The sequence below is a fragment of the Ranitomeya imitator genome, chromosome 8 (genome assembly GCF_032444005.1).
Source record: "Ranitomeya imitator isolate aRanImi1 chromosome 8, aRanImi1.pri, whole genome shotgun sequence".
Taxonomy (NCBI): Eukaryota; Metazoa; Chordata; class Amphibia; order Anura; family Dendrobatidae; genus Ranitomeya; species Ranitomeya imitator.
Window position 1 is genome coordinate 170,885,741 of NC_091289.1, and position 24,021 is coordinate 170,909,761.

The window sequence follows — 24,021 nt, forward strand, 5'->3', positions numbered from 1 at the left end:
TTACAGCTCTAGATGATTCACTAACCGCACTAAATTCTTGTTTTGTCCTTTCCCTTGACACTTCTGCCGCAAGCTGTGCATCCTAAAGACGTGTTGTACTGACAGATTATGTCACCATAAGGGAGAAATTATTTGTCCTATTTATTTTATGTTTTTGTTCCATATGTCTTATTCTGTAAGAGTAAGCGCCACTAGCATATTTTCATTATAGTTTTATAGTTTTAAGGTTGAAAGAAGGCGAAAGTCCCTATAAACCTAACGTGATGATCAAGAGAAAGGCAAAATCCCAGGAGGCAGATGTTAATTGACCCATATTGTCCCCATAACCTGTCATATTATATTTGTCAAAAAAAGGCATTCAAGCCCCAACTTAAAGTTTTTTTGGTGATTGAAGAATTACAGCATCATATGACAGAATGTTCCATAATCTCACTGCTCTTATAGTAAAGAATCCACAATATCACTGCTTTTACAGTAAAGAATCCATAATCTCTCTACTCTTATATTAAATAACCCGTAATCTCACTGCTTTTACAGTAAAGAATCCATAGTCTCACTGCTCTTACAGTAGAGAATCCATAATCTCACTGCTCTTAAAGTAAAGAATCCATAATCTCACTGCTCTTACAGTAGAGAATCCATAGTCTCACTGCTCTTACAGTAGAGAATCCATAATCTCACTGCTCTTACAGTAAATAATCCATAATCTCACTGCTTTTACAGTAAAGAATCCATTGTCTCACTGCTCTTACAATAGAGAGTCCATAATCTCACTGCTCTTACAGTAGAGAATCCATAATCTTACTGCTCTTACAGTAAAGAATCCATAATCTCACTGCTCTTACAGTAGAGAATCCATAGTCTCACTGCTCTTACAGTAGAGAATCTATAGTCTCACTGCTCTTACAATAAAGAATCCATAATCTCACTGCCTTTACAGTAAAGAATCCATAATCTGACTGCTCTTGTAGTAAATAATCCATAATCTCACTGCTTTTACAGTAAAGAATCTATAATCTCACTGCTTTTACAGTAAAGAATCCATAGACCTACTGCTTCTACAGTAAGGAATTCATAATGTCACTGCTCTTACAGTAAAGAATCCATAATCTAACTGCTCTTATAGTAAATAATCCATAATCTCACTGCTCTTACAGTAAAGAATCCATAGTCTCACTGCTCTTATAGTAAAGAATCCATGATCTCAGTGCTTTTACAGTAAATAATCCTTAGTCTCACTGCTCTCACAGTAAAGAATCCATAATCTCACTGCATTTACAGTAAAGAATCCATAATCTGACTGCTCTTGTAGTAAGTAATCCATAATCTCACTGCTTTTACAGTAAAGAATGCATAGTCTCACTGCTCTTACAGTAAAGAATCCATAATCTGACTGCTCTTGTAGTGAATAATCCATAATCTCACTGCTTTTACAGTAAAGAATGCATCGTCTCACTGCTTTTACAGTAGAGAATCCATAGTCTCACTGCTCTTACAGTAAAGAATCCATAATCTCACTGCTCTTATAGTAAAGAATTCATAGTCTCGCTACTCAATTTTAAAGAATGGTCATCTGGAATGATGATTAAACCTTCTTTCCACTATATGTAGAGGATACTCCCTTGTCACCGTTGCAGTCCTAGGTGTAAAAAGATCGTTATAAAGATCTCTGTACTGTGGCTTCATATATTTGTACATTGTAATAAGATCGCCCCTAAGCCTTTGTATCTCATAATTGAATAATCCCAAATTTGATAACCAATCATGGTGTTATAGTCCACCCATTTCCTTAACAACCATGGTCGCTCTTCTCTACACCTGCTCTAGTTCAGCAATGTCCTTCTGATACACTGGAGACCAAAATTGTAAGCAGTATCTAAAAGTGAACTTTATGGAGATAAACTATGTTCTTGTCATGAACATCTATGCCTCTTTTAATGCATCCTATTTTTTTTATTTGCCTTGGCAGCAGCTGCCTGGCACTGGTCACTAAAGTTGAGTTTGTTGTTCACCCACATACCCAAGTCTTTTTCTTATTTCAGTGAATTTTATCCTGTATTTTACTATTTAGCACATAACTGTACATTGTATTTTCTCTGCCCGAGTGCATAACCTTACATTTATCTACATTAACCTTCAATTGCTATTTAATGGCCCAAGCCTCCAGCTTCCCTAAAATCCCTCTGTCATACTAAGTTAGCCTCTTATGTGTTAACTAGATGGTAGCCTGATTCTAACGCATCGGGTATTCTAGAATATGTATGTAGTTTATTTATGAAGATTTTAGAATAATACATTGAATACACAGGATTCGGCCGGCCGCGACCAATTAGCGAAGCGTGGTTCAAATCCCGCGCCAATTCGCAGCCTGACTGCGCTTGTCGCTGATTGTTCGCGGCCGGCCACATAGTATATAGCACAGCCACGTAGTATATAACAGCCCATGTAGTAAATAGCACAGCCACGTAGTATATTGCACAGCCACGTAGTATATAACAGCCCATGTAGTATATTGCACAGCCCACGTAGTATATTGCACAGCCCACATAGTATATAGCAATGTGGACATCATATCCCTGTTAAAAAAAAAGAATTAAAATAAAAAATAGTTATATACTCACCTTCCGTTGGCCCCCGGATCCAGGCGAAACGTTTACCGATGCTCCTCGCGCGCTCCCGTCTCAAGAGTGCATTGCGGTCTCGCAAGATGATCTCGTAGCGGTCTCGCGAGACTGTACGTCATCATCTCGCGAGATCGCGATGCATGGAGCAGTCACCGGAGTGTCGCGAGGAGTGGGAAAGGCCTGTTCTGGATCCGAGGGGCCGACGGACGGTGAGTAAATAACTATTTTTTATTTTTGTTTATTATTTTTAACATTAGATCTTTTTACTATTGATGCTGCTTAGGCAGCATCAATAGAAACAAGCTGGTCACACAGGGTTAATAGCAGCGTTAACGGAGTGCGTTACACCGCGGCATAACGCGGTCCGTTACCGCTGCCATTAACCCTGTGTGAGCGCTGACTGGAGGGGAGTATGGAGCGGGCACTGACTGCGGGGAGTAAGGAGCGGCCATTTTGCCGCCGGACTGTGCCTGTCGCTGATTGGTCGTGGCTGTTTTGCCGCGACCAATCAGCGACTTGGGATTTCCGTTACAGACAGACGGAAGTGACCCTTAGACAATTATATAGTAGATTTCCTTGCAGACCTTAGATTCATCTGCAAATATTGAAAATATACTGTTAATATGATTATTCATAAATATATTAAAAGAAGAGGGCCCGATACTGACCCTTACTGTAACTCAGTGTTATGAAAATCCAAATAGACAACATCCACGACCTTGCAGTGCAATACAGCCTTCAACACACTTCTATGGTTGCAATGATTATTTGGCCACTGGGTGGCACTGTTCCCTTAATACATTTTTCTTTGCCTTTAATACAGTATATACAAAAAAACATGTGTGCCCAAAGAGATCACAGCAATTAGCTTTGTAAAAATTCTATCCAAAATTCTATTTGAAACCACTAGGAATTTAAAAAAAAAAAAACCTCGGGGACCAGTAAGTGAACTTAATATGTACATTTTCCTACCCAATATTTGATCTGTTCACATTTAAAGAGATATTCTGAGTAGCTTCTGGGGTTTGGATCTGGCAAAAAGTAAAATCTGCAGTGGGGTTTAATGTTTCTTTGTGTTTATGTAGGGTAGGTTTCCTCAGGGTGCCCTTGTTCCTATGGGAAATTAGAGGAGTTTTCTGGGATTAGAAAATTGGTTGCTTATGTTTAAGATAGTCCATCAATATTATATTAATGGGTGTCCAACTCTTGGTGCCTGCATCGATCAGATATGTGAAGGGACTGTGTGATCCCTATAAACTAATGATTGTAATCACTGAAGAGGCAGCCGCACTCGCCATGCTCTGCAGCCTCTTAATAAAATCATTGCCTTGTTTATCTACCTACTAGTGGCTGTGCAGGGTATTGCAGCCGCATCCCATTGAAGTGAATGGAAGAACGTTTCTAATATATAGATAAGTAATGCGGACCCTTCCAACAGCTGATTGACAGAGTTGTTGAGAGTTGCATCTCGATCAATCTTATATGGATTGGCTATGCTATATCTATAATAATTTGGCTGCCCCCTGAAGCAGCAACAAAGGTGGGCATACGGTACCACATAAGCACCGTGCAGCTGCTAAGAGCCCGTGATTGTAAGTGTTTCAGTTTTGGTTGTTTCTGCCTTTTTGAGCTGTTACTTAGAGATAACCCATTTCTCCAGAAGAAATGCAAACATTGGTGGAGAATCGTGGCCATGAATGTGCCATCTCCCACCAGTCCCAAGAACTTGCCTCTGGAATGCCCCGTCTGAACGGAGCATTGGCCGGGCATGTGCACCACAGCTCCGTTCATTCTCTATGGTATGGAACTTGAAGAGAAAATATAGCACAGAGCTCGGTGTTTTTCAGCAGTACCATGGAGAATGAATAGAGTGGTGGTGCACATGCCCGGCCAATGATCCATTCAGATGGGCATTTCAGAGTCCCGTTCTTGGCATTGGTTGGGTATCCCAGCAGGCGGACCACCAACCACTGAAGATAGGGGATAACTTTTAGGGCAGGGGATAACTTTCAGGGCAGGTTCAGATGATCATATTTTTGGTCCACGTGAGATCCATCAAAACGTCAGATTGCACTCGGACCAATGGAGCTGTGCGCATGTCCGATTTTTGCCATATGTATGTATGAGTTTGATCCAATATTCGGATGGCCCTCGGCCTTACAAATCAATGAGTCCGTGGAAACCATCGGACTGCGCTCTGACGACATTTTTCTCCATCTTCTTCTCATCCAAGAGAATCGGATCACACTGTGCTCACGCTCTGATCAAACTCTGCATAATTAATGGATTAATAAGTGGCGTTTTACCTTTTCATTGGGTCTACATATTTTTATATACACTTGGGTACAAGGCCAGAGGCATTCTTATCCGCCATATTACATTGCAGTGTTCTACAGTCAGTAATTGTTTTGTGGAAAACACCATAGAGATTCCATCGTGTGATAGAACTGTTTATACTAAAATCACAGCCATGTTATTCTGTTTTCTCCTCATTCTACCATCTTTATAATGTTACTATTACTTACCACCACAGCATGGATTTTAGACATGAAACACTACTACAATGTAGTCATCCTTCCTGTAGCACCTTCTCCTCACCCGACTTGATTGACGGTTCTAAGGTCTTTCCCTTTACTCAAATACGAGGGACCTGTCAATCTAGAAATCTAGATTAGGTGAGAGGGGAGAAGCCATCAAGTGCGCACCCAAAGCACTATTCTTCAGGTTCCAGAGTAAGGAACTTCCCTAGCTAAGCTTTACTTCGGAAGCCCTAACCACCAAACAGATGGGTCCCTGGGTGTGAGTACTGTTGAGTCCTCTTCCGTCCCTGGCTTCCTGGATTGAGGAATCCAAGTAAATGACACGCAGCACAAAGGTTGTGTGTTCATAAACAGGGGTAGCCCCGGAGCACGCCTGCCTCACTGGGCGCTGCCCCTTCTTTATATAGTAAGAAGTTAGGCATTTACAGACATGCGCACAAGCGCTCATATTTCATAATCACTTACAAAGCAAATCTATACTAGTGAAAAGTTACAATATCTGGTATGTGGGTGAAAGGCTACAATATCAAGGAGAAATGCGCGCGTGATTACTTCTATAAAAGGAAATGTCAAGTTTGCTGTGCAGAAGCAGATTTAATCTGGGAGACAAAATGGATCCTTTGGTTCAGTCTGGTCTCCACAGTACTAACATTCTTTACCTTAAACGTCACTCTCAAAGTGACGTTCATCCATCCTGGGCCCGTACGTTGCACCACCCAAGGTCCCTATGTCCACTACCCTGCCCATTCACAGAGGGGAAAAAATCTAACCTTCCGGCACAATCCCGGCGTCCTCTTGCAGCTTCATATCTGGTGTGATCATTAACATGGCCACCAACCCATCACATGGCAGTATAGCAGTGACATTTCAAGGGGTTGTCCAGTACAAACCAAAAAGTCTGCAGTCACTCTGTGTGACTGCAGACTTATGAATCCCCCCAGAGCACGCACTGTGCGCTTCGGGAATTAGCCAGTTTTGAACCCAGGACTGGAGGGTATGTATGACTTATACATTCTCCAGGCCAGTGGGCGCGGCCTTGCTTTTCAATACACTTGTATGGAGTGAGGCCACGCCCTCTAGTCAGCCACGCCCACTGGCTAGCCACATCACTACATGGGGCGCAACCTTGGCTCAATACAAGTGTATTGAGCGAGGCCACGCCCACTGACCGGGAGTATCTATAACTCATACATACCCTCCTGTCCCAACTCAGAAAATGGTGAATCCTCACAGCAGGCACCCACTATATTCGGCACGGAGGCCCACTGAGGACCCAAGGCACCAGAAGATCGACTGGTGTTCCGGCGGGCCAGTCCAATGCTGCATGTAGATGTACCCAATGGATCCTTTGTGTCTCATTACCCAAAAATTTGGATTATATATCTACTAACATAGGCTATATAGTCAGCAAAAATAAAATCAAAGAATTGACCCCCCAATCCATTTACAGTACTTTAGACAATATATGACAGATCTTTTTTTCTTTGCTATTTATAGTGCTGTGGATCCCTTAATGATGACCTATCACTTGTCATAATATGTATTTTTGTTACCTTTCCTTCTGAATCTGGAATCATTTTTGTTTTGTTCCTGTGCCTCTCCATTCCTGAGATATGACCCCCTCTTCTCTGTACATAAATCTAGTCTTGTAAGCAAGCAGTCATACTCAACAACTCTTTTCTGTGCTCGTCTTCATGAGTACCCCACTCACTTCACTAAAAAGATTAAATTTATACACAAACGAGATGGGCCCATATTTCAGCCACTAAAAAAAATGCCAGATTCAGGAAAACTGCAAAAAAAAAACCTTTTAGATCAGGTTAAAAAAAATCACGTATTTCTGGGAAGTGACAGTCTCTTTTTAAAGAGGTTTTTCAAGACAGACAAGAAATATTTAGGCATCTTCGAAAACTCCATTACATAGTTTTATGTATGTGATATTTTATTTATAAACTTGTGGCACTGCCATGGGAACGGCATGCGCCCCAATTATATTAATTTATAAGTTAATATACCCTCTTGGTAAAAAAAAAAGAGATTTATATACAGAGAAGAGAGGGACACATTTCTAGAGTGGCATGGAGCGGGATTCAAGAAAAACATTGCCAGATTCAGGAGCACAGGAAGATAAAAATACAATTTTATGGTATGGGACTGGTCATCTACAACTGGTACAGGGGCCAAAGGGCCCCCTGTGGCATGAACAGCTGCAACTTCTGAACCTCCTATAGCTACACTACAAAAGCCAATGATAACATATAACTCATCATGATGAAAATATTTTATAATATCATACGTGCCATTTTTGTTTTGGCTTGCAACATTCATATCTTCTCAACTCAAGCCCCAGTCATATCACCTTCACTGTCCCTTCCACCCAGCATGAAGGGCACAGCTTGGTCAGGGCAGTGTTTATTATGAACACACATTTAATGAAGTGTTGTTTGGAGGTTATCTCACATCAAACCTCTCCCCATGAGAGCACCACTTGTTTTTTTTTCCTGCAGAGATGTTCAGTCAGCCAGAGAGGCCTCCACAATGCAGTTTCAATTGAATTTACCTACATTACAAGTAGATAAATCTCAGCTGATAATAGTGTCATTACATTACTACTTATTGTGCAAAAATACCATATGGCAGCACATGATAAATCTGTGGGTCTATAAGTGCAGATCTATCTCCGTGCTCACAATTTTGCCGTGATCAAGAACCTTAAAGCTAGCCATACTTCTAACTTCCAGCAGTTTTACAACTATCCTATGTGTATGCATGCTTAGCTGATTTGATCAAAATTGCAGCAAGCAGCCCAGAAAGTGACACATTGGCAAAATCACAGTCTCTGCCCCCTACATCATGCAACTCCTAGATGGGTAGCAAAAACCTGGTGACAGATTGTCTTTAAAAGATAAAGATTGCAACGGAGAAAAAAGGTGAAATGAAAGGATACCGGTCATGTAATATCCAATAGTAGTGTTATTCGTCATGTACACAGGACAGCTTGCTCTGAAAAGTGACTTGAAAGTAAGATAATTATCCAAAGAAAGTACTAAACATCAAACATACTTATTTTATTTGTCTTCAGTTTATGAGCCTTTAACATAATTGTCCCATCCCGGGCATACTTTTATTTTGATTATGTATAAGTTTTTATTTATAAATTATTTTGTTTAATTCTACAACCATATTTTCTCTTCTTTTTTTACGATTATATTTAGTAATATATACTATTTGTTTAATTACTTACTATGAAGAGGACAATTGCCTTTTATGATATCTGCATAATAATCTCTTAATATAATGTGTGGCTACTTAATTAAGTGGCTCCGTTATTAATCAATCAATGGGCGTCCCAGTCCCAGCTTAACTTTGGGTGACATCTTCTGATAAATAGAAATTGTCTAGAAAAGACAACCCCTTAAATTGAATGGGTTATAAAAAAAAATAGCTATTGCATAAATTTAGTCTCTTTGTTAACTGTATTTATTTTATTTTTTGCCAATGTGTTGTTTCCGTTTCACAAATTATATAATAAATGAAAATGTGAAACATTGCACTTTTCACACCGGCCACTGGGGCTTTTTTAATACTTTAACTTCCTGTTGTTTCAGAAAATGCACATGTACATTAGCAGCAATGAACAGTCTCAAACCCTGTCTTTTGTATTGAAGCATCTAATAAGCGTGTGCAAAGGTTATTGTGAAGGGAAGGGGAGCAGGTGAGCTGTGAAATCACATTGTGATTGGTGGATCCTGTGCTATCAGCTGTGTATAGAGGTGTGAACTGTCTTTGCAATCCTGCCTGTGTTGATAAGGAGCCTGCTGAAAACTTTTCCTCAATCAACAGCAAGTCAGAGTCTAAAATAGCCCTCATGGTCAGTGTGAAAATTGCAAGATTACAAATTTTGTTGAGTGATATGAAAAAAAAATATGGTCATGTTTTTAATGCATATAACATTTAAAAAAACTAATTTAATAGTAATAATAATATAATAGGTAATTTTCTGATAACACATTCCCCATAAATTACCTTGTCATGTACGTGCCACTTTGGTTAATTATCTTGCCTACGATCCTTTTTAGTCATGTGTATAAAAGTTACAGTGGATCCAATAAATACTCCAGCTCCCTATAAATTCTGCCATGTGTTGTGATGGGAGCCTGACTTTTGAAAATAAAAATGATCTAGGCGTCCATTGAGATGGTCATCATCAATGATCAAAGTCTGATTCATCCCCAGGCACTAAACTGTCCGTCTCATCCTTCATCCCATAGTAGAGGTCATCAATCTCAGAGTCATGGCTAGGACCCGGCATAAATGAGGCAAGTCCTGGTTCTTCTTTACCAATGTAGTGGGGACATGGATTGCATTCATGTTTCACCTCAGGGTCCACTACTTCATGGGACAATTGGACTTTGATTGCTTCTGGTCCAGGTTCATCAATGAGGTCGATTCCTTCTCCAGAGATGGGACCTTGTAGCTCAGGCCCAGAGTTCCCCATCATCGGCCGGTCATTCTGCCAATCATCGCTGCTGTGGAGAGATGACGTACAACTTCTGCCATCTTCAGATGCTGTAAGGTTGGTGTCTTCTTTAAGACAGACAAGGGGTGCGGAGTGGCTACAAAGAAGAAAAGCAATCAATTGAGATTGGACCTCATAAGGAAATGTCACTGAGAGTTTTTCTAAGTGTAGGATCTAGTGAGGGAACTAATGGATGTTGGTCATGTAGTTCACCGCATGTGCACCACTTCATTGAGATTAATGGAAGTTATAGAATTTTTTTTTAGATCACGTACTAATGTGAGCTGGACTAAACCCTTCTTTTAGCAGAGGATGTGGCCAATTTTTGTTTTTGCCCTTTTGTTTTTTCCTTCCCTTCTTCCAAAAGCTCTAACTTAAAGTGGTTGTCCAGTCCAGATTTGGTACGAAAAGTCTGCAATCACTCTATGTGACTGCAAACTTGTGAATCCTCACAGAATGCACAGATTCTCCAGCGCTGAGAGCAGGTGGTCCTGTGATCGCAAGTATGAGATAAGCATACTTCCGGTCACATTCCAACTAGACGACGCTGCGCACGACTAGTTGGAATGTGGCAGGAAGTATGCATATCTCATACTTGTGTTTACATGACAACCCGCTCCAGACACTGGGACTGTAGAAGTCTGATCACTTTGCGATAATCGTAGATGTTGCGCCATCTGATATTTTTAAATTCGTCACTACTAGCAGTTTTAGCGTACAGGATCCAGCCGACATCACGTATGATAACAGAGATTTATGTGTTCGTGATCACTTTCCAGTAAGTTGTTGCTACGTACCAATTGGCTTCGAGCATCGCGTTCTCTTCTTTGCAGACTGAATTCCTGTGTATCTCTACCTTGGCTTCTACCTTGGCTTGTAAATCCCCCAACTTTGACTGCGGTAATAGAGGGACTGATTGGACTAGGTCGTCTTCTCCAGGCTCCTCCACTTTGATGTGAATTTGTTCATACGATGGTAGAGAGGCTTCGTATTTCGCAGCATCTTTAGCGCTTGTGTAAGGTGTGGTAGCCCTAATAAGATATAAATGCGGAAAAATAGTCCAGTGCATTATCATATATCCCATGTCTTATTATATCCCATGTCTTATGCACTACCTGTGCTTATTGCAAAATGTAAAGCTGACCTAAAACAGCCATATTTTTAGCAATATTCAGGTTAAGGTAAATGAGAAAATAATCCTCATAACAAAGTACCTTACAACAAAAGTTACTTATCTCTGGGCCACTTTTACTTCCCCTGTTTTATGCCTTTTGAGAGATGGCCTTGTTGGAGTCCCACCATTTTATATTGACCTTGCCTCTCTAAGCCTCTTTGTTGACTACATTGGTGGACACAGGCAGAAAAGGGCCCCTGTGCAAGAACAATATATGGGCCTTTTGTTGTCTAATACAGTGGCATGTAAAAGTTTGGACACCCCTATTATTGTAAACAGTTAAGCAAGTTGAAGATTAAATAATCTCTAAAAGGCCTAAAGTTAAAGAGGACACATTTCCTTTGTATTTGAGGAAAAAAATATATATATATATTGTCATTTTTTTACATTTTAGAAATTACAAAAAGGAAAATGGGCCAATGCAAAAAAGTTTGGACACCCTTGGATATTTGTGTGCTCGCATAACTTTGACCAAGGTATCAGACCTTGATTTAGCCTGTTAGGGTTATGGTTTCACTATCATTGTTAGGAAAGGCCATGTTATGCAAATTTCCCAGCTTTATAAAACCCAGCATCCTCTAACCTTGTGCCAAAAACCGTCAAATGAAAATGGTGGAGGCACACAAAGCAGGAGAAGGTTATAAGAAGAAAGAAAAGTGTTTTCAAGTTGCCCTTTCCTCAGTTTGAAATGTAATTAAGAAATGTTAGTTAACAGGAACAGTGGAGGTCAAGATAAGGTCTGAAAGACTAAAGGCCCCTTCACATTAAGCGACGCTGCAGCGATACCGACAACGATCCGGATCGCTGCAGCGTCGCTGTTTGGTCGCTGGAGAGCTGTCACACAGACCGCTCTCCAGCGACCAACGATGCCGGTAACCAGGGTAAACATCGGGTAACTAAGCGCAGGGCCGCGCTTAGTAACCCGATGTTTACCCTGGTTACCATGCTAAAAGTAAAAAAAAACAAACACTAGATACTTACCTACCGCTGTCTGTCCTCCAGCGCTGCGCTCTGCTTCTCTGCTCTCCTCCTGTACTGTCTGTGAGCCGGAAAGCAGAGCGGTGACGTCACCGCTCTGCTTTCCGGCTCACAGACAGTACAGGAGGAGTGCAGAGCACAGCGCTGGAGGACAGACGGCTGTAGGTAAGTATGTATTGTTTGTTTTTTTTTACTTTTAGGATGGTAACCAGGGTAAACATCGGGTTACTAAGCGCGGCCCTGTGCTTAGTTACCCGATGTTTACCCTGGTTACCAGTGAAGACATCGCTGGATCGGTGTCACACACACCGATCCAGCGATGTCAGCAGGAGTCCAGCGACGAAATAAAGTTCTGGACTTTCCTCAGCGACCAACGATCTCCCAGCAGGGGCCTGATCGTTGGTCGCTGTCACACATAACGATTTCATTAACGATATCGTTGCTACGTCACAAATAGCAACGATATCGTTAACGATATCGTTATGTGTGAAGGGGCCTTAAGCAACATTTCAGTGAGAGGTGCTCGTAGGATTGCTAGAGAGGCCAATCAGAACCCCCGCTTGATTGCAAAAGACCTTCACAAAGATTTAGCAGACTCTGGTGCATTGCCTCCCATCTTCTTGCGCCGCCGACCTCCTGCTTGCTTCACAGGCTCCCCGACATCGCGCTCCTGCGCAGGCGTACTTATGTGCCCTGTTGAGGGCAGAGCAAAGTACCGCAGTGTGCAGGTGCTGGGCCTCTATGACCTTTCTCGGCGCCTGCGCACTGCAGTACTTTGCTCTGCCCTCAACAGGGCAGATAAGTACGCCTGCGCCGGAGCGCGATGCCGGGGAGCCGGTGAAGCAAGCAGGAGGGCGGCGGCGCAAGAAGATGGGAGGCGCCGGACCCGGACCTGCAACACCCATCGGACCAGACTGCCCCCCGGGTGAGTATAATAAAATTATTTTTCTTCTCTTTCAGGTCGGATTGGGGGCTTATAGCCAGCATCATAGAATGCTGTATATAAGCTCTGAAAGGCAGAGGACGCATCTTATATAGGCCAAAACAGCTGACAGGTTCCTTTAAATCTTCCACTTGCTTAACTGTTCACAATAACAAAAATTTTGGCCAGGGGTGCCCAAACATTTATATGCCACTGTAGGCCATCGTAAGGAACAATTCCACTAGATTTGGAGGTGGATGTGGCCCCCTTACCTCTTGGGCCCCTGTGCAGCTGCACAGGTTACACTAATGATATGTCCATTCCTGTCTCTCCCTGTAGGATTGGACAAGCTCCGTCTCATGGCAGAGTATCCTGGCACAATGCACAAGAAACTTTCTGGTAGTTCTGCTTTGCAGGAGACTTTGGGACACTTTTATGATCCATGAAAAATATACCATCTCTCTTCTTTTTCTGGTAGCCTCCTGACATTTCACCAGTTTTTTCTTAGGAACAGAATAAGAGCCAACGTCAGCCTCTATGGTCAGCCTCTATTGTCAGCCTCTACGGTCAGCCTCTACGGTAGGTATCCTTGCCTATGTGTCTCTATATTAACAGACTGTGAACAAACCGTGTTAAAGGCTAACCATGCAGACATGACACCTCACATCTGGCCATTGAACAACTGCAGGATCAGACTACACAAGGTTTACTTGTAGTCTGTAACCATGGAGACACAAAGGTTTACGTTTTACTCAACATGATATAATGGTTGTAAACAAGATAACAGTTTGCTCTTAAGATGCATTGGAAAAACAAACTAGTTGGGAAGGTATATGTAGTCTTGAAAGGTCAAATGTCACCAAATTTCACAATACAAACTATAAAAATTCTTAAATGGATCTCTAAGACCCGATGTGGCTGGTGTACTTACTTCACAAGCCTACATCAGACTGGATCTTTAACCCTTTTTAAGGCTTTTCCTTGTTATGTTAAAATAGTAATTTTAGCATTTTAGGTGGGAAAACTTTGAACGAAAATTACACAGCCATCACACCATCGCATCAGGTACAGGAGATCTATTATGTAACATGTACAGTTTGTGCTGTGACATCTAGTGACAGATCTGTCACCAGGTTGAAAGTTTCCAGGTTTTTTTTGCCCTTATTTTATTCCCGCCACTCCCCTGAGTATACAAATTTTTTTGTCCTAAATCCACCATACGGTTCTAGACATATGGTCCTTTTTATTCAATGCTATTTTTTAAGCTTGTTATCAAGGAGAAGTTGTTCACAGGCTCCTCGGGGGCGTGTCTTCAGAATGTTCTGCATTATTACCCTATAAGCCACGCCCCCTTGTAAGGAGCATAAAAATTAGCACTAAATTAAAAGCCCCATATCTCTGAAACTGTATGGTGGATTATAAAAAGTAAAAAATGGACTACTAAGGGGAGCAATGGGACTAAGATACGAGAAAAATACGGCCACTTTTGACCTGGTGACAGGTCCTATTTAAATAGCATGAGTATATATATGAGTATATATCACGTTTCTATTCTTTATACACTACCTTTCTCCTGAATTATCTCTGATAATAAACTTCCTTGTTTTCACTCCAGTTTAATATGATGTGCCTGTTAGATAAACTTCTACATACTTTCCACTTTACACGTCGTAATAATGTTTGACCTTGGAGTAAATGACATGAGGAATAATCTGTAGGAATAATTATGTAAAGTTCATCATTCAGTCTGCTAGAGACATACCACTGCTTCTGGGGAAATTCAGGATTAGCCAGTGCAGAAGATTTCTCTGAGAAAGGGACAGTTTCCATATCCACCGGGACAAATGTGATCTGTAAAAATGTTACAGAAAAATATATATATATATAGAAATGCAAAAAAAAAAAAAAAAAAAGTAAAGCAATTTTAGTCTGACGGGTTTTTTTTGCTAGTAGTAAAAGTGCGATAAATTTTACAGTTAGGTTACAAAATCTAATCATGCACACAATGATATCACACCCCATGGATAATACACAGAGTGATGTCACAATACCGAGGTGGGAAACACAATGATGTCACAACAAAGAGATAATAAACACGGTGATGTCACAGAACAGAGAGGTTATACAGTAGAGTGATGTCACAATACAGCAATCATCATTACAGCCGTACGATAATACAAACCGCGATGTCACGCACAAGAAATAACAGACACGATGATGTCATAGTACATGGATAACAAACACTGCAAAGTCATACATATTAAAGTGATGTAGAATGGGAATAATGCACATGGTAATGTCAAACGATGTGCTTAAACATATGACAGAACAGTGATAATGTCACATAAGTGGAATATCAAACAATGATGTGCCAGCGTATTGATAACGAAATGGTTATTATACACGCTAATTTAATAGTATAATAGGGAATTTTGCACACAGTGATGCCACATTATGTGCACAGTCAAGAAACTAGAATAATGTCACAGAAGAGTAACAGCACCTTGATTATAAACACTGACTTTCTAAAAAAGAAAGTTTATTAATAATATTTTAATATATTTAACTTTATGGCATTTTTGGCCGTAATAACTCACCTGGCGTGATAATAACGTGTATATGTGCACAACGGTCTCTGAATCTTATTATAAGCTCATTTTTAACAACTTTGTGATGGGACACATCAGAGCGGCTAGCCTTCACCAACTAGATCAGAGAGGATTGTAGAGGTAGCAAGGAAAACTGGTGAAGGACGCAGGATACAAGTTATACATATAATGGCCAGAAATGGTGTTATTCCCCATGTTCACACACACAACAGCTTATTCTGAAGAGTCATCTGGAATAACGAAAAAATAGTATAAAGTGTCTCTATAAAGCTACTTTCACACATCAGGAAGTCAAAAATCCATGAGCATTAAAGAAGGACGGATCCTGCTAAATAACGGATCCGGCGCATCAGTTTTTCACAATTTGCGCCAGATCCGTTTTTTTTTTTACAAATTGGCCGGATTTAGCCTGAACACAAAAAACTAATGTGTGAAACTAGCCTTAGCTGTAATATTTAGAAATAAAAAAAAACCCTCTTCTAATATTACTCCTCATCCCTAAAATCTTTAAACATGCAAGGAAACATGAAGAGCTGCATAGAAGAAGCGGCCATGCTCCTACCTTGGGGTAGCACTGACAGATGCTCCAGGTGATCCCTACAGACACCAGTAAGACCCCCACACAACAGAATGTGATGTATATCTGGGGTTTTTCCACACTCATAATGAACATGCCGATCATTATCAAGAAAAATCCCAGGACGATGAGTCCGTAGCGGAATGTTTTATCCTCTGCCATATCCTCCAGAAGAAAAAAAAAAGTTTCCTTGGGGGTTATTAAAAGCGAAGGCGTCCAGGTATGAAAGATGGAATTAAAGCGACAGGCGTCACAGAGCTCCTACTGTACTTGGTGATCTACTGCCCGTTCCACAATCAGACGTAGACCGGTCCTGACCAAAGTTGATCCAGCCAGTTCTAAAAAGTATTGAAATGAATGCAAATAGTCTCCTGAAATTTCCACTCCAGCGATGCTGCCCGCCTCTGTTTCACCTTCCCTGGAGGTATAAATACCCAGGAATGTCTACACCTAGACCTGTTGTGTATATAAATGAATGACTGCGGACCTGTGCCGAGCCTGCCAGTGCCATACACCATATTATATTGTACCCCTGTAAATCTTTACAGGAGCTTTCACCTTTTTTTTTTTAATTATGTATACATGTATACAATGCTATCAATTGGTATGTGCTTTACCTGCTCCTGTGCTTTTGATGATACTTCTAAACTTATTTTTAGAATAATCTAATTAACGGCAACCTGTCACCCCCAAAATCAAAGATGGGCTAAGCCCACCAGCATCAGGGGCTTATCTACAGCATTCTGGAATGATGTAGATAAGCCCCCGATGTATCCTGAAAGATGAGAAAAAGAGGTTAGATTATACTCACCTGGGGGGGCGGTCCGGTCCTATGGGCGTCGCAGTCCGGTCCGGGGCCTCCCATCTTCTAACGATGACGTCCTCTTCTTGTCATCGCGCTGCGGCTCTGGCACAGGTGTACTCTGTCTGTCCTGTTGAGGGCAGAGCAAAGTACTGCAGTGCGCAGGTACCGGGCCTCTCTGACCTTTCCCGGTGCCTGCGCACAGCAGTACTTTGCTCTGCCCTCAACATGGTAGACAAAGTACGCCTACGCCGGAGCCGCAGCATGAATACAAGAAGAGGACATCATTGTAAAAAGATTGGAGGCCCCGGACCGGACCGAGTCACCCATCGGACCGGACCGCGACGCCCAGGTGAGTATGATCTAACCTCTTTTTCTCCTCTTTAAGGTTACATCGGGGGCTCATCTACAGCATTACAGAATCCTGTAGATAAGCCCCTGATGCTGGTGGGCTCAGCTCATCTTCGATTTTGGGGGTGCCAGGTTCCTTTTAAAGCCAATTTTGCGCGTTTAATGGGGGGTACGTGTGCGGTCGGTCATTTTTGATGATAGAACATGGACCTATTATAATCAATATGCTTTTTCAGGTGTTTTTTCTTTGGGGACCAATTGTCTCCCTCAAATTTTTTATTTTTTTTTAAATGAAGACATGTATTACTTTATCCATGTTGAGGATCAAACTCTCCAATGGCCACATTGAAAAAAAGAATGGATAACACACAGATGTCATCGGAGTGCTTCTGTATTTTACGGGATCTGCACTTTTCGAGGTGTCATACTAGTGCTTCTATATTTCTATGGAGTCATGCTAGTTCTGATGGTTACAGATAACACAATACGCTTGATGGTTGCAATTCCCATTTGGGCGTACAATACACTTGATAGTGGAAAAACTTTACTTTTTGTTGTTCACACTTTCACAGTCCTCTATCGGGGACCAAGACTCAACTGAAAATCCGGTTGTGCCAAAACTGCCTGCAAGCTTTTGTCTCTGGGAAGCTAGCCCTCTTTTACAGTCTGCCGAGCAGCCCTGTTTATGCGGAGGCCAGCATCTCCGTGGGTCCTCGCAGCTGCCAGGTCACAGCCTTCATAGAATTGAATTGCCTGTTGATGCGGCTCTGCAAACATGTGCATCACCCAATGGTCCGCATGATGAGAGTAAGGTCCTGCATCAATGCGTCAGTCAGTGACGTCATATCTACACATACCTGCTGGACTGCACACATGGTCGCCGGGCATCATCCATGGGTCGTATTCTAATGACTGCATCAGGGGCATGATCAGCACTGTGAACACGTCCCTTCAGGTACGGGTAGATGCAATGTCATCGGGGGTACTCATCTCCCAATGTGGAGGTTGAGTTTCAGCGGATGACCCTTTTTTACTTACCGTAACACGTAAGGGACAGTTGGCCTATGTACCAAGAGCCAGTTGGGGGTAACACTCTCCCTTTGGATTCCACCGGTTCACTGGCTTAACTGGACTGGAACTAATAGGCCACTTATTAGACCAAAATAAGACCCCTAGGAAGACTCGCCTCTGCCCCTTCTACCAATGTATAGCCCAGCGTCCTGGCACCAAAATCCATACAGCTATGTCAGTGCCGGGCTCTTCCTGGGCGTGTGGCATGACCTGGCAACTATTCCTGCAAGTAGGCAGCCAGGAAACTATCATTCATGCTGCCCACTGATGTGACAGGGTATGGCGGAGCACTACATGTACCAGCCGAATACACACAGGAAAAAAAGGTGCAATGTCAACATAGGGTACAAAGTAACACAACATATACATAACATACACTAGACGTCTTCAACGATATATTTAAAAAAATAAACAAATAAAAAAAAAAAAGCTCCAAAGAAAGAAATTGTAAATTGATAATGATAAGGGGAAGATGAGGTTTGCTCTTTTCTAATGTTACATTCTGGTATTTAGCAGGCTGCCTGTGGCCACTGGTCACACACTTGCATACCATTTTGTACACATAATTCTCCGATCTCTTTCCCATCCTAATCCGTTCCTTTTCTATAAAACATGAAAAAAAATTCCCATTAAAACTGAAAAGATGATTCTTACCTAAGTTTATTGTCCATTATTTCCTATACAAAATCAGCAGCAAATCCACCACATTAACAATGGCGGACATCGCTATACGTCAGTGCAATTAACAATTTCTCATTTTCTGGGGTTAAATTATATTTCGCTTCTGGATATTTCTAAGAGGATTTTCTGTGGCCAACACTGAGCTATAGTATAAGGATTCGTGATGTGACCTGAAGAATAAATGCACTCGTAAAAATTCTAAGGACACTCTGGATTTCCAAGTATTGACCTTCAGCCACAACCAGGCGTTTAGATCAGGCTGACTGGTCACAGAATCACTCCTGGTATTGGAAATTTCACTGGACACAGCACAAAAAAGCTGTACATATTACACAGTGAGATTTATGTGTAGTGATGAGTGAACGTGTTGGGATAAGGCGTCTTTGGCATGCTCGAAAAATATGTCCGAGTCCCTGCGGCTGCTGTTCGACAGCTGCAACACGTGCATGGACTCCCTGTTTGTTAGGCAATTCCTCCATGCGTTGCGGCTGTTGAATAGCCGTGAGACGTGCAGCTGCAGGGACTCGAACATATTTTTCGAGCAGGCCAAAGTCACTTGGTTAGCACCTGAGCATGCTGAGATAACACCTTATCAGAGCACCTTCGTTCATCACTATTGCTCAAAATATTTTTCTTTTGCATAAACCCTATTTATACATTGAGCCACAACCATTACCTGCGATTGACGTTGTGTGGAGCAGTTAACGTGAACGCTTTCTTTTGTTTCCCGATAACTCCACTGTTGTCACCATAAATAGTGAACATGACAGCACTTTGTCCGCAGCAGGTCCTGTTTATTGAGTATAAATACAGGTGATTATCGCAGACACTCCTTCAGCTGTCACATCCACAAAGAGTCATTCCAGGAAAGGTGATGGGCGTTGGAGAAGTCCTGAGTCAAAACCTGACCGATCACCCCTAATATACATATTCAGCCAGATCTCTGACGCCGCTCGTCTCCGGGGGTAAGAAGATTTAGCTTTTCGAATGCTGGTTTCCAGTAAGGAGGAGACAGGTGGCAGTCATTCATTGGAAAATCTGGTTCTGTAGTGTTGGAGATGCAACAGCCTTGGAGGTTTCCAGTAAACAAATAAGATTGTATAAGGTGGTTGAGACAGGGATTGCTACCCGAGACACTAGGGTTTGTAGTGAACCCCTCTGAGAAATTGCGTCATTAATGCAGAACTCAAACGTTACTCCAAGAAGGGAACACGCTTTCTGGTTACAGTCACTGTGGGCGCAGAAACTTGGTGGTTTCATAAGACAAGTTCTCATATAGCTAAATTATATGTAGCCGTGGTTGGCTACATATCAGTTTTAGCCTTAGGCCGGCATCACACTAGCGTGTTTTACAGACGTAAGAGAGGTGCTGAAAATACGGATTGCATACGGTACAATGCTTCTCTATGCCCCAGCTCCTATCAGTCGTATTTTACTGATCCGTATTATACGGTGTTCTACGGCCATAGAAAAATGCAGCATGCTGCGTTTGTCACCGTATTGCGCAAAAAATACGCCAATGGGGGCCAGAAAAAATACGGATTACACACGGACCAGCACTGTGACTTGCGAGAAATACGCAGCGGTGTTCTATAGAAAAGCCGGCAATTCAGTGCGGTGTAGAGTAAAACCACACTGACAGGTTAGAATAGAATAGCTAACATAAATGTCTACACATAGTATAGTGGTATATATATATATATATATATATATATATATATATATATATATATATATCAGTAAGACACATATATGTATATATATTAATATTTCATACAGCGCTAGATAGCTTAAAAGCCGGTAATTCAATTGCCGGCTTTTCCTATCTCCTTCACAAACCCGACAGGATATGAGACATGGTTTACATACAGTAAACCATCTCATATCCCTTTTTTTTTTTGCATATTCCACACTACTAATGTTAGTAGTGTGTATGTGCAAAATTTGGGCACTCTACCTATTAAATTAAAGGGTTAAATCGTGGAAAAAATTGGCGTGGGCTCCCGCGCAATTTTCTCCGCCAGAATGGTAAAGCCAGTGACTGAGGGCAGATATTAATAGCCTGGAGAGGGTCCATAGTTATTGCCCCCCCCTGGAGAGAAACATCTGCCCCCAGCCACCCCAGAAAAGGCACATCTGGAAGATGCGCCTATTCTGGCACTTGGCCACTCTCTTCCCATTCCCGTGTAGCAGTGGGATATGGGGTAATGAAGGGTTAATGTCACCTTGCTATTGTAAGCTGACATTAAGCCAGATTAATAATGGAGAGGCGTCAATTATGACACCTATCCATTATTAATCCAATAGTATGAAATGGTTAAAAAACACACGCACACATTATTACAAAGTATTTTAATGAAATAAATACACAGGTTTTTGTAATATTTTATTATACTGGTAATCCACCTGAAGACCCTCGTTCTGTAAAAAAGGTAAAATAAAAAAACAACAATATCCCATACCTTCCGTTGCTCTGTCACATCCCACAATGTAAATCCATCTGAAGGGGTTAACTAATTTTACAAGCAGAAGCTCTGCTAATGCAGCTGTGCTCCTGCCTGTAAAAACCTGGCGAATGAATGGAATGTAGGTGAATGACCTGTAGTTACCTTCAGTCGTGGTGATGCGCGTGGATGTCCTCATATGAACTCGAGCCTGGGAACTTTTCAGAATATTTTCCCACGCTCGAGTTCATATGAGGACATCCAGCAGAGGGCGCATCACCACGACTGAAGGTAACTACAGGTCATTGACCTACATTCCATTCATTCGCCGGGTTTTTACAGGCAGAAGCACAGCTGCATTAGCAGAGCTTCTGCTTGTAAAATTAGTTAACCCCTTCAGATGGATTTACATCGTGGGACGTGACAGAACGACGGAAGGTATGGGATATTGTTGTTTTTTTATTTTACCTTTTTTACAGAACGAGGGTCTTCAGGTGGATTACCAGTATAATAAAATATTACAAAAACCTGTGTATTTATAATGGATAGGTGTCATAATTGACGCCTCTCCATTGTTAATGTGGCTTAATGTCACCTTACAATAGCAAGGTGACATTAACCCTTCATTACCCCATATCCCACTGCTACACAGGAATGGGAAGAGAGTGGCCAAGTGCCAGAATAGGCCTTTTCTTGGGTGGCTGGGGGCAGATGTTTTTAGCCGGTGGGGGGGAGGGGAGGGCAATAACCATGGACCCTCTCCAGGCTATTAATATCTCTCCTCAGTCACTGGCTTTACCATTCTGGTGGAGAAAATTGCGCGGGAGCCCACGCCAATTTTTTCCGTGATTTAACCCTTTAATTTAATAGCTAGAGCGCCCAAATTTTGCACATACACACTACTAACATTACTAGTGTGGAATAAGCAAAAAAAAGGGATATGAGATGGTTTACTGTATGTAAACCATGTCCCATATCATGTTGGGTTTGAGAAGGAGATAGGAAAAGCCGGCAATTGAATTACCGGCTTTTAAGCTATTTAGCGCTGTATGTTATATTAATATACCGGCTTTTAAGCTATTTAGCGCTGTATGATATATATATATATATCATATATATGTGTCACTGACATATATATATATAGACAGTATATATGTTTTTACGATTTTTTGAGCACATGGATCCATTGTATGTCCGTATGCCGGTTTCGCAAGCCTGCGAGAAAATCTTGCAGTATGAATGCCATACGGATTACATACGGAGGATGCCATGCGCAAAATACGCTGCCACACCCTGCCTACGGATGACATATGGATCACTATTTTGGGGACTTTTCTGAGTATTACGGCCGTAAATAGCGGACCATATTTTTATACGCTGAGTGTGAGGCCTGCCTTATAGAGGAAAGAAGGGTCATTGCCGCACAGTCTGTACAGCAAAGGTAAAATCTCTCTGGCTCTCATTTCTCTGGTATAATGGCAGCTCTTGCCATCTAGCACTTTGATTCCAGGAACTCTGTGCCTGCTCTGCTTGGCCCATTTACTGGCCAGTGTGAACATGCTCCTATACATTACATGCACACCAACGTATACTCTGACTCATTTTTATCCTGGATCTCATCATACCTAACAGACCGGACATTCAGCATCTCCCACTCACACACCACCTCCTCACCTCGCCCCCTATCTGTCGGAGTCCCACAAGGTTCAGTCCTAGGGCCTCTGCTCTTCTCCATCTACACCTTTGGCTTGGGACAGCTCATAGAATCTCACGGCTTTCAGTATCACCTCTATGCTGACGACACACAGATCTACATCTCTGGACCAGATATCACCTCCCTACTAACCAGAATCCCTCAATGTCTGTCCGCTATTTCATCCTTCTTCTCCGCTAGATTTCTGAAACTTAACATGGACAAAACAGAATTCATCATCTTTCCCCCATCTCACGCGACCCCCCCAACGAACCTATCCATTACAGTAAATGGCTGCCCACTCTCCCCAGTCCCACAAGCTCGCTGCCTCGGGGTAATCCTTGACGCTGATCTCTCCTTCAAACCACATATCCAAGCCCTTTCCACTTCCTGCCGACTTCAACTCAAAAATATTTCACAAATCTGTTCATTCCTCAACCACGAATCTGCAAAAACCCTTGTGCATGCCCTCATCATCTCTCGCCTTGACTACTGCAACCTCCTGCTCTCTGGCCTCCCCTCGAACACTCTCACACCCTCCAATCCATCCTACACTCTGCTGCCTGACTAATCCACCTGTCCCCCCGCTATTCCCCGGCCTCTCCCCTCTGTCAATCCCTTCACTGGCTCCCCATTGCCCAGAGACTCCAGTACAAAACCCTAACCATGACGTACAAAGCGATCCGCAACCTGTCTCCTCCATACATCTGTGACCTCGTCTCCTGGGACTTTCCTACATGGAACCTCCGATCCTCACAAGATCTCCTTCTCTACTCCCCTCTTATCTCCTCTTCCCACAATCGTATACAAGATTTCTCTCGCGCATCACCCCTACTCGGGAACTCTCTACCACAACATATCAGGCTCTCACCTACCATCGAAACCTTCAAAAAGAACCTGAAGACCTACCTCTTCCGACAAGCCTACAACCTGCAGTAACCACCGATCGACCAAACCGCTGCATGACCATCTCTATCCTCACCTTCTGTATCCTCACCCATCCCTTGTAGATTGTGAGCCTTCATGGGCAGGGTCC

At 42.2% G+C, this 24,021-nt stretch overlaps 1 protein-coding gene across 1 annotated transcript; it reads right to left on the reverse strand.

The window, feature by feature from the left end:
* Positions 1 to 8,208: 8,208 nt before the first annotated feature.
* Positions 8,209 to 16,302, reverse strand: BSND (barttin CLCNK type accessory subunit beta). Its single transcript, XM_069737833.1, has 4 exons — positions 15,929 to 16,302; positions 14,520 to 14,608; positions 10,481 to 10,714; positions 8,209 to 9,780 (listed from the first exon to the last, which is right to left on the reverse strand). Exons 1-4 carry the CDS (start codon positions 16,103 to 16,105, stop codon positions 9,372 to 9,374), a joined length of 909 nt encoding a protein of 302 aa, XP_069593934.1. The 5' UTR covers positions 16,106 to 16,302; the 3' UTR covers positions 8,209 to 9,371.
* Positions 16,303 to 24,021: the final 7,719 nt, after the last annotated feature.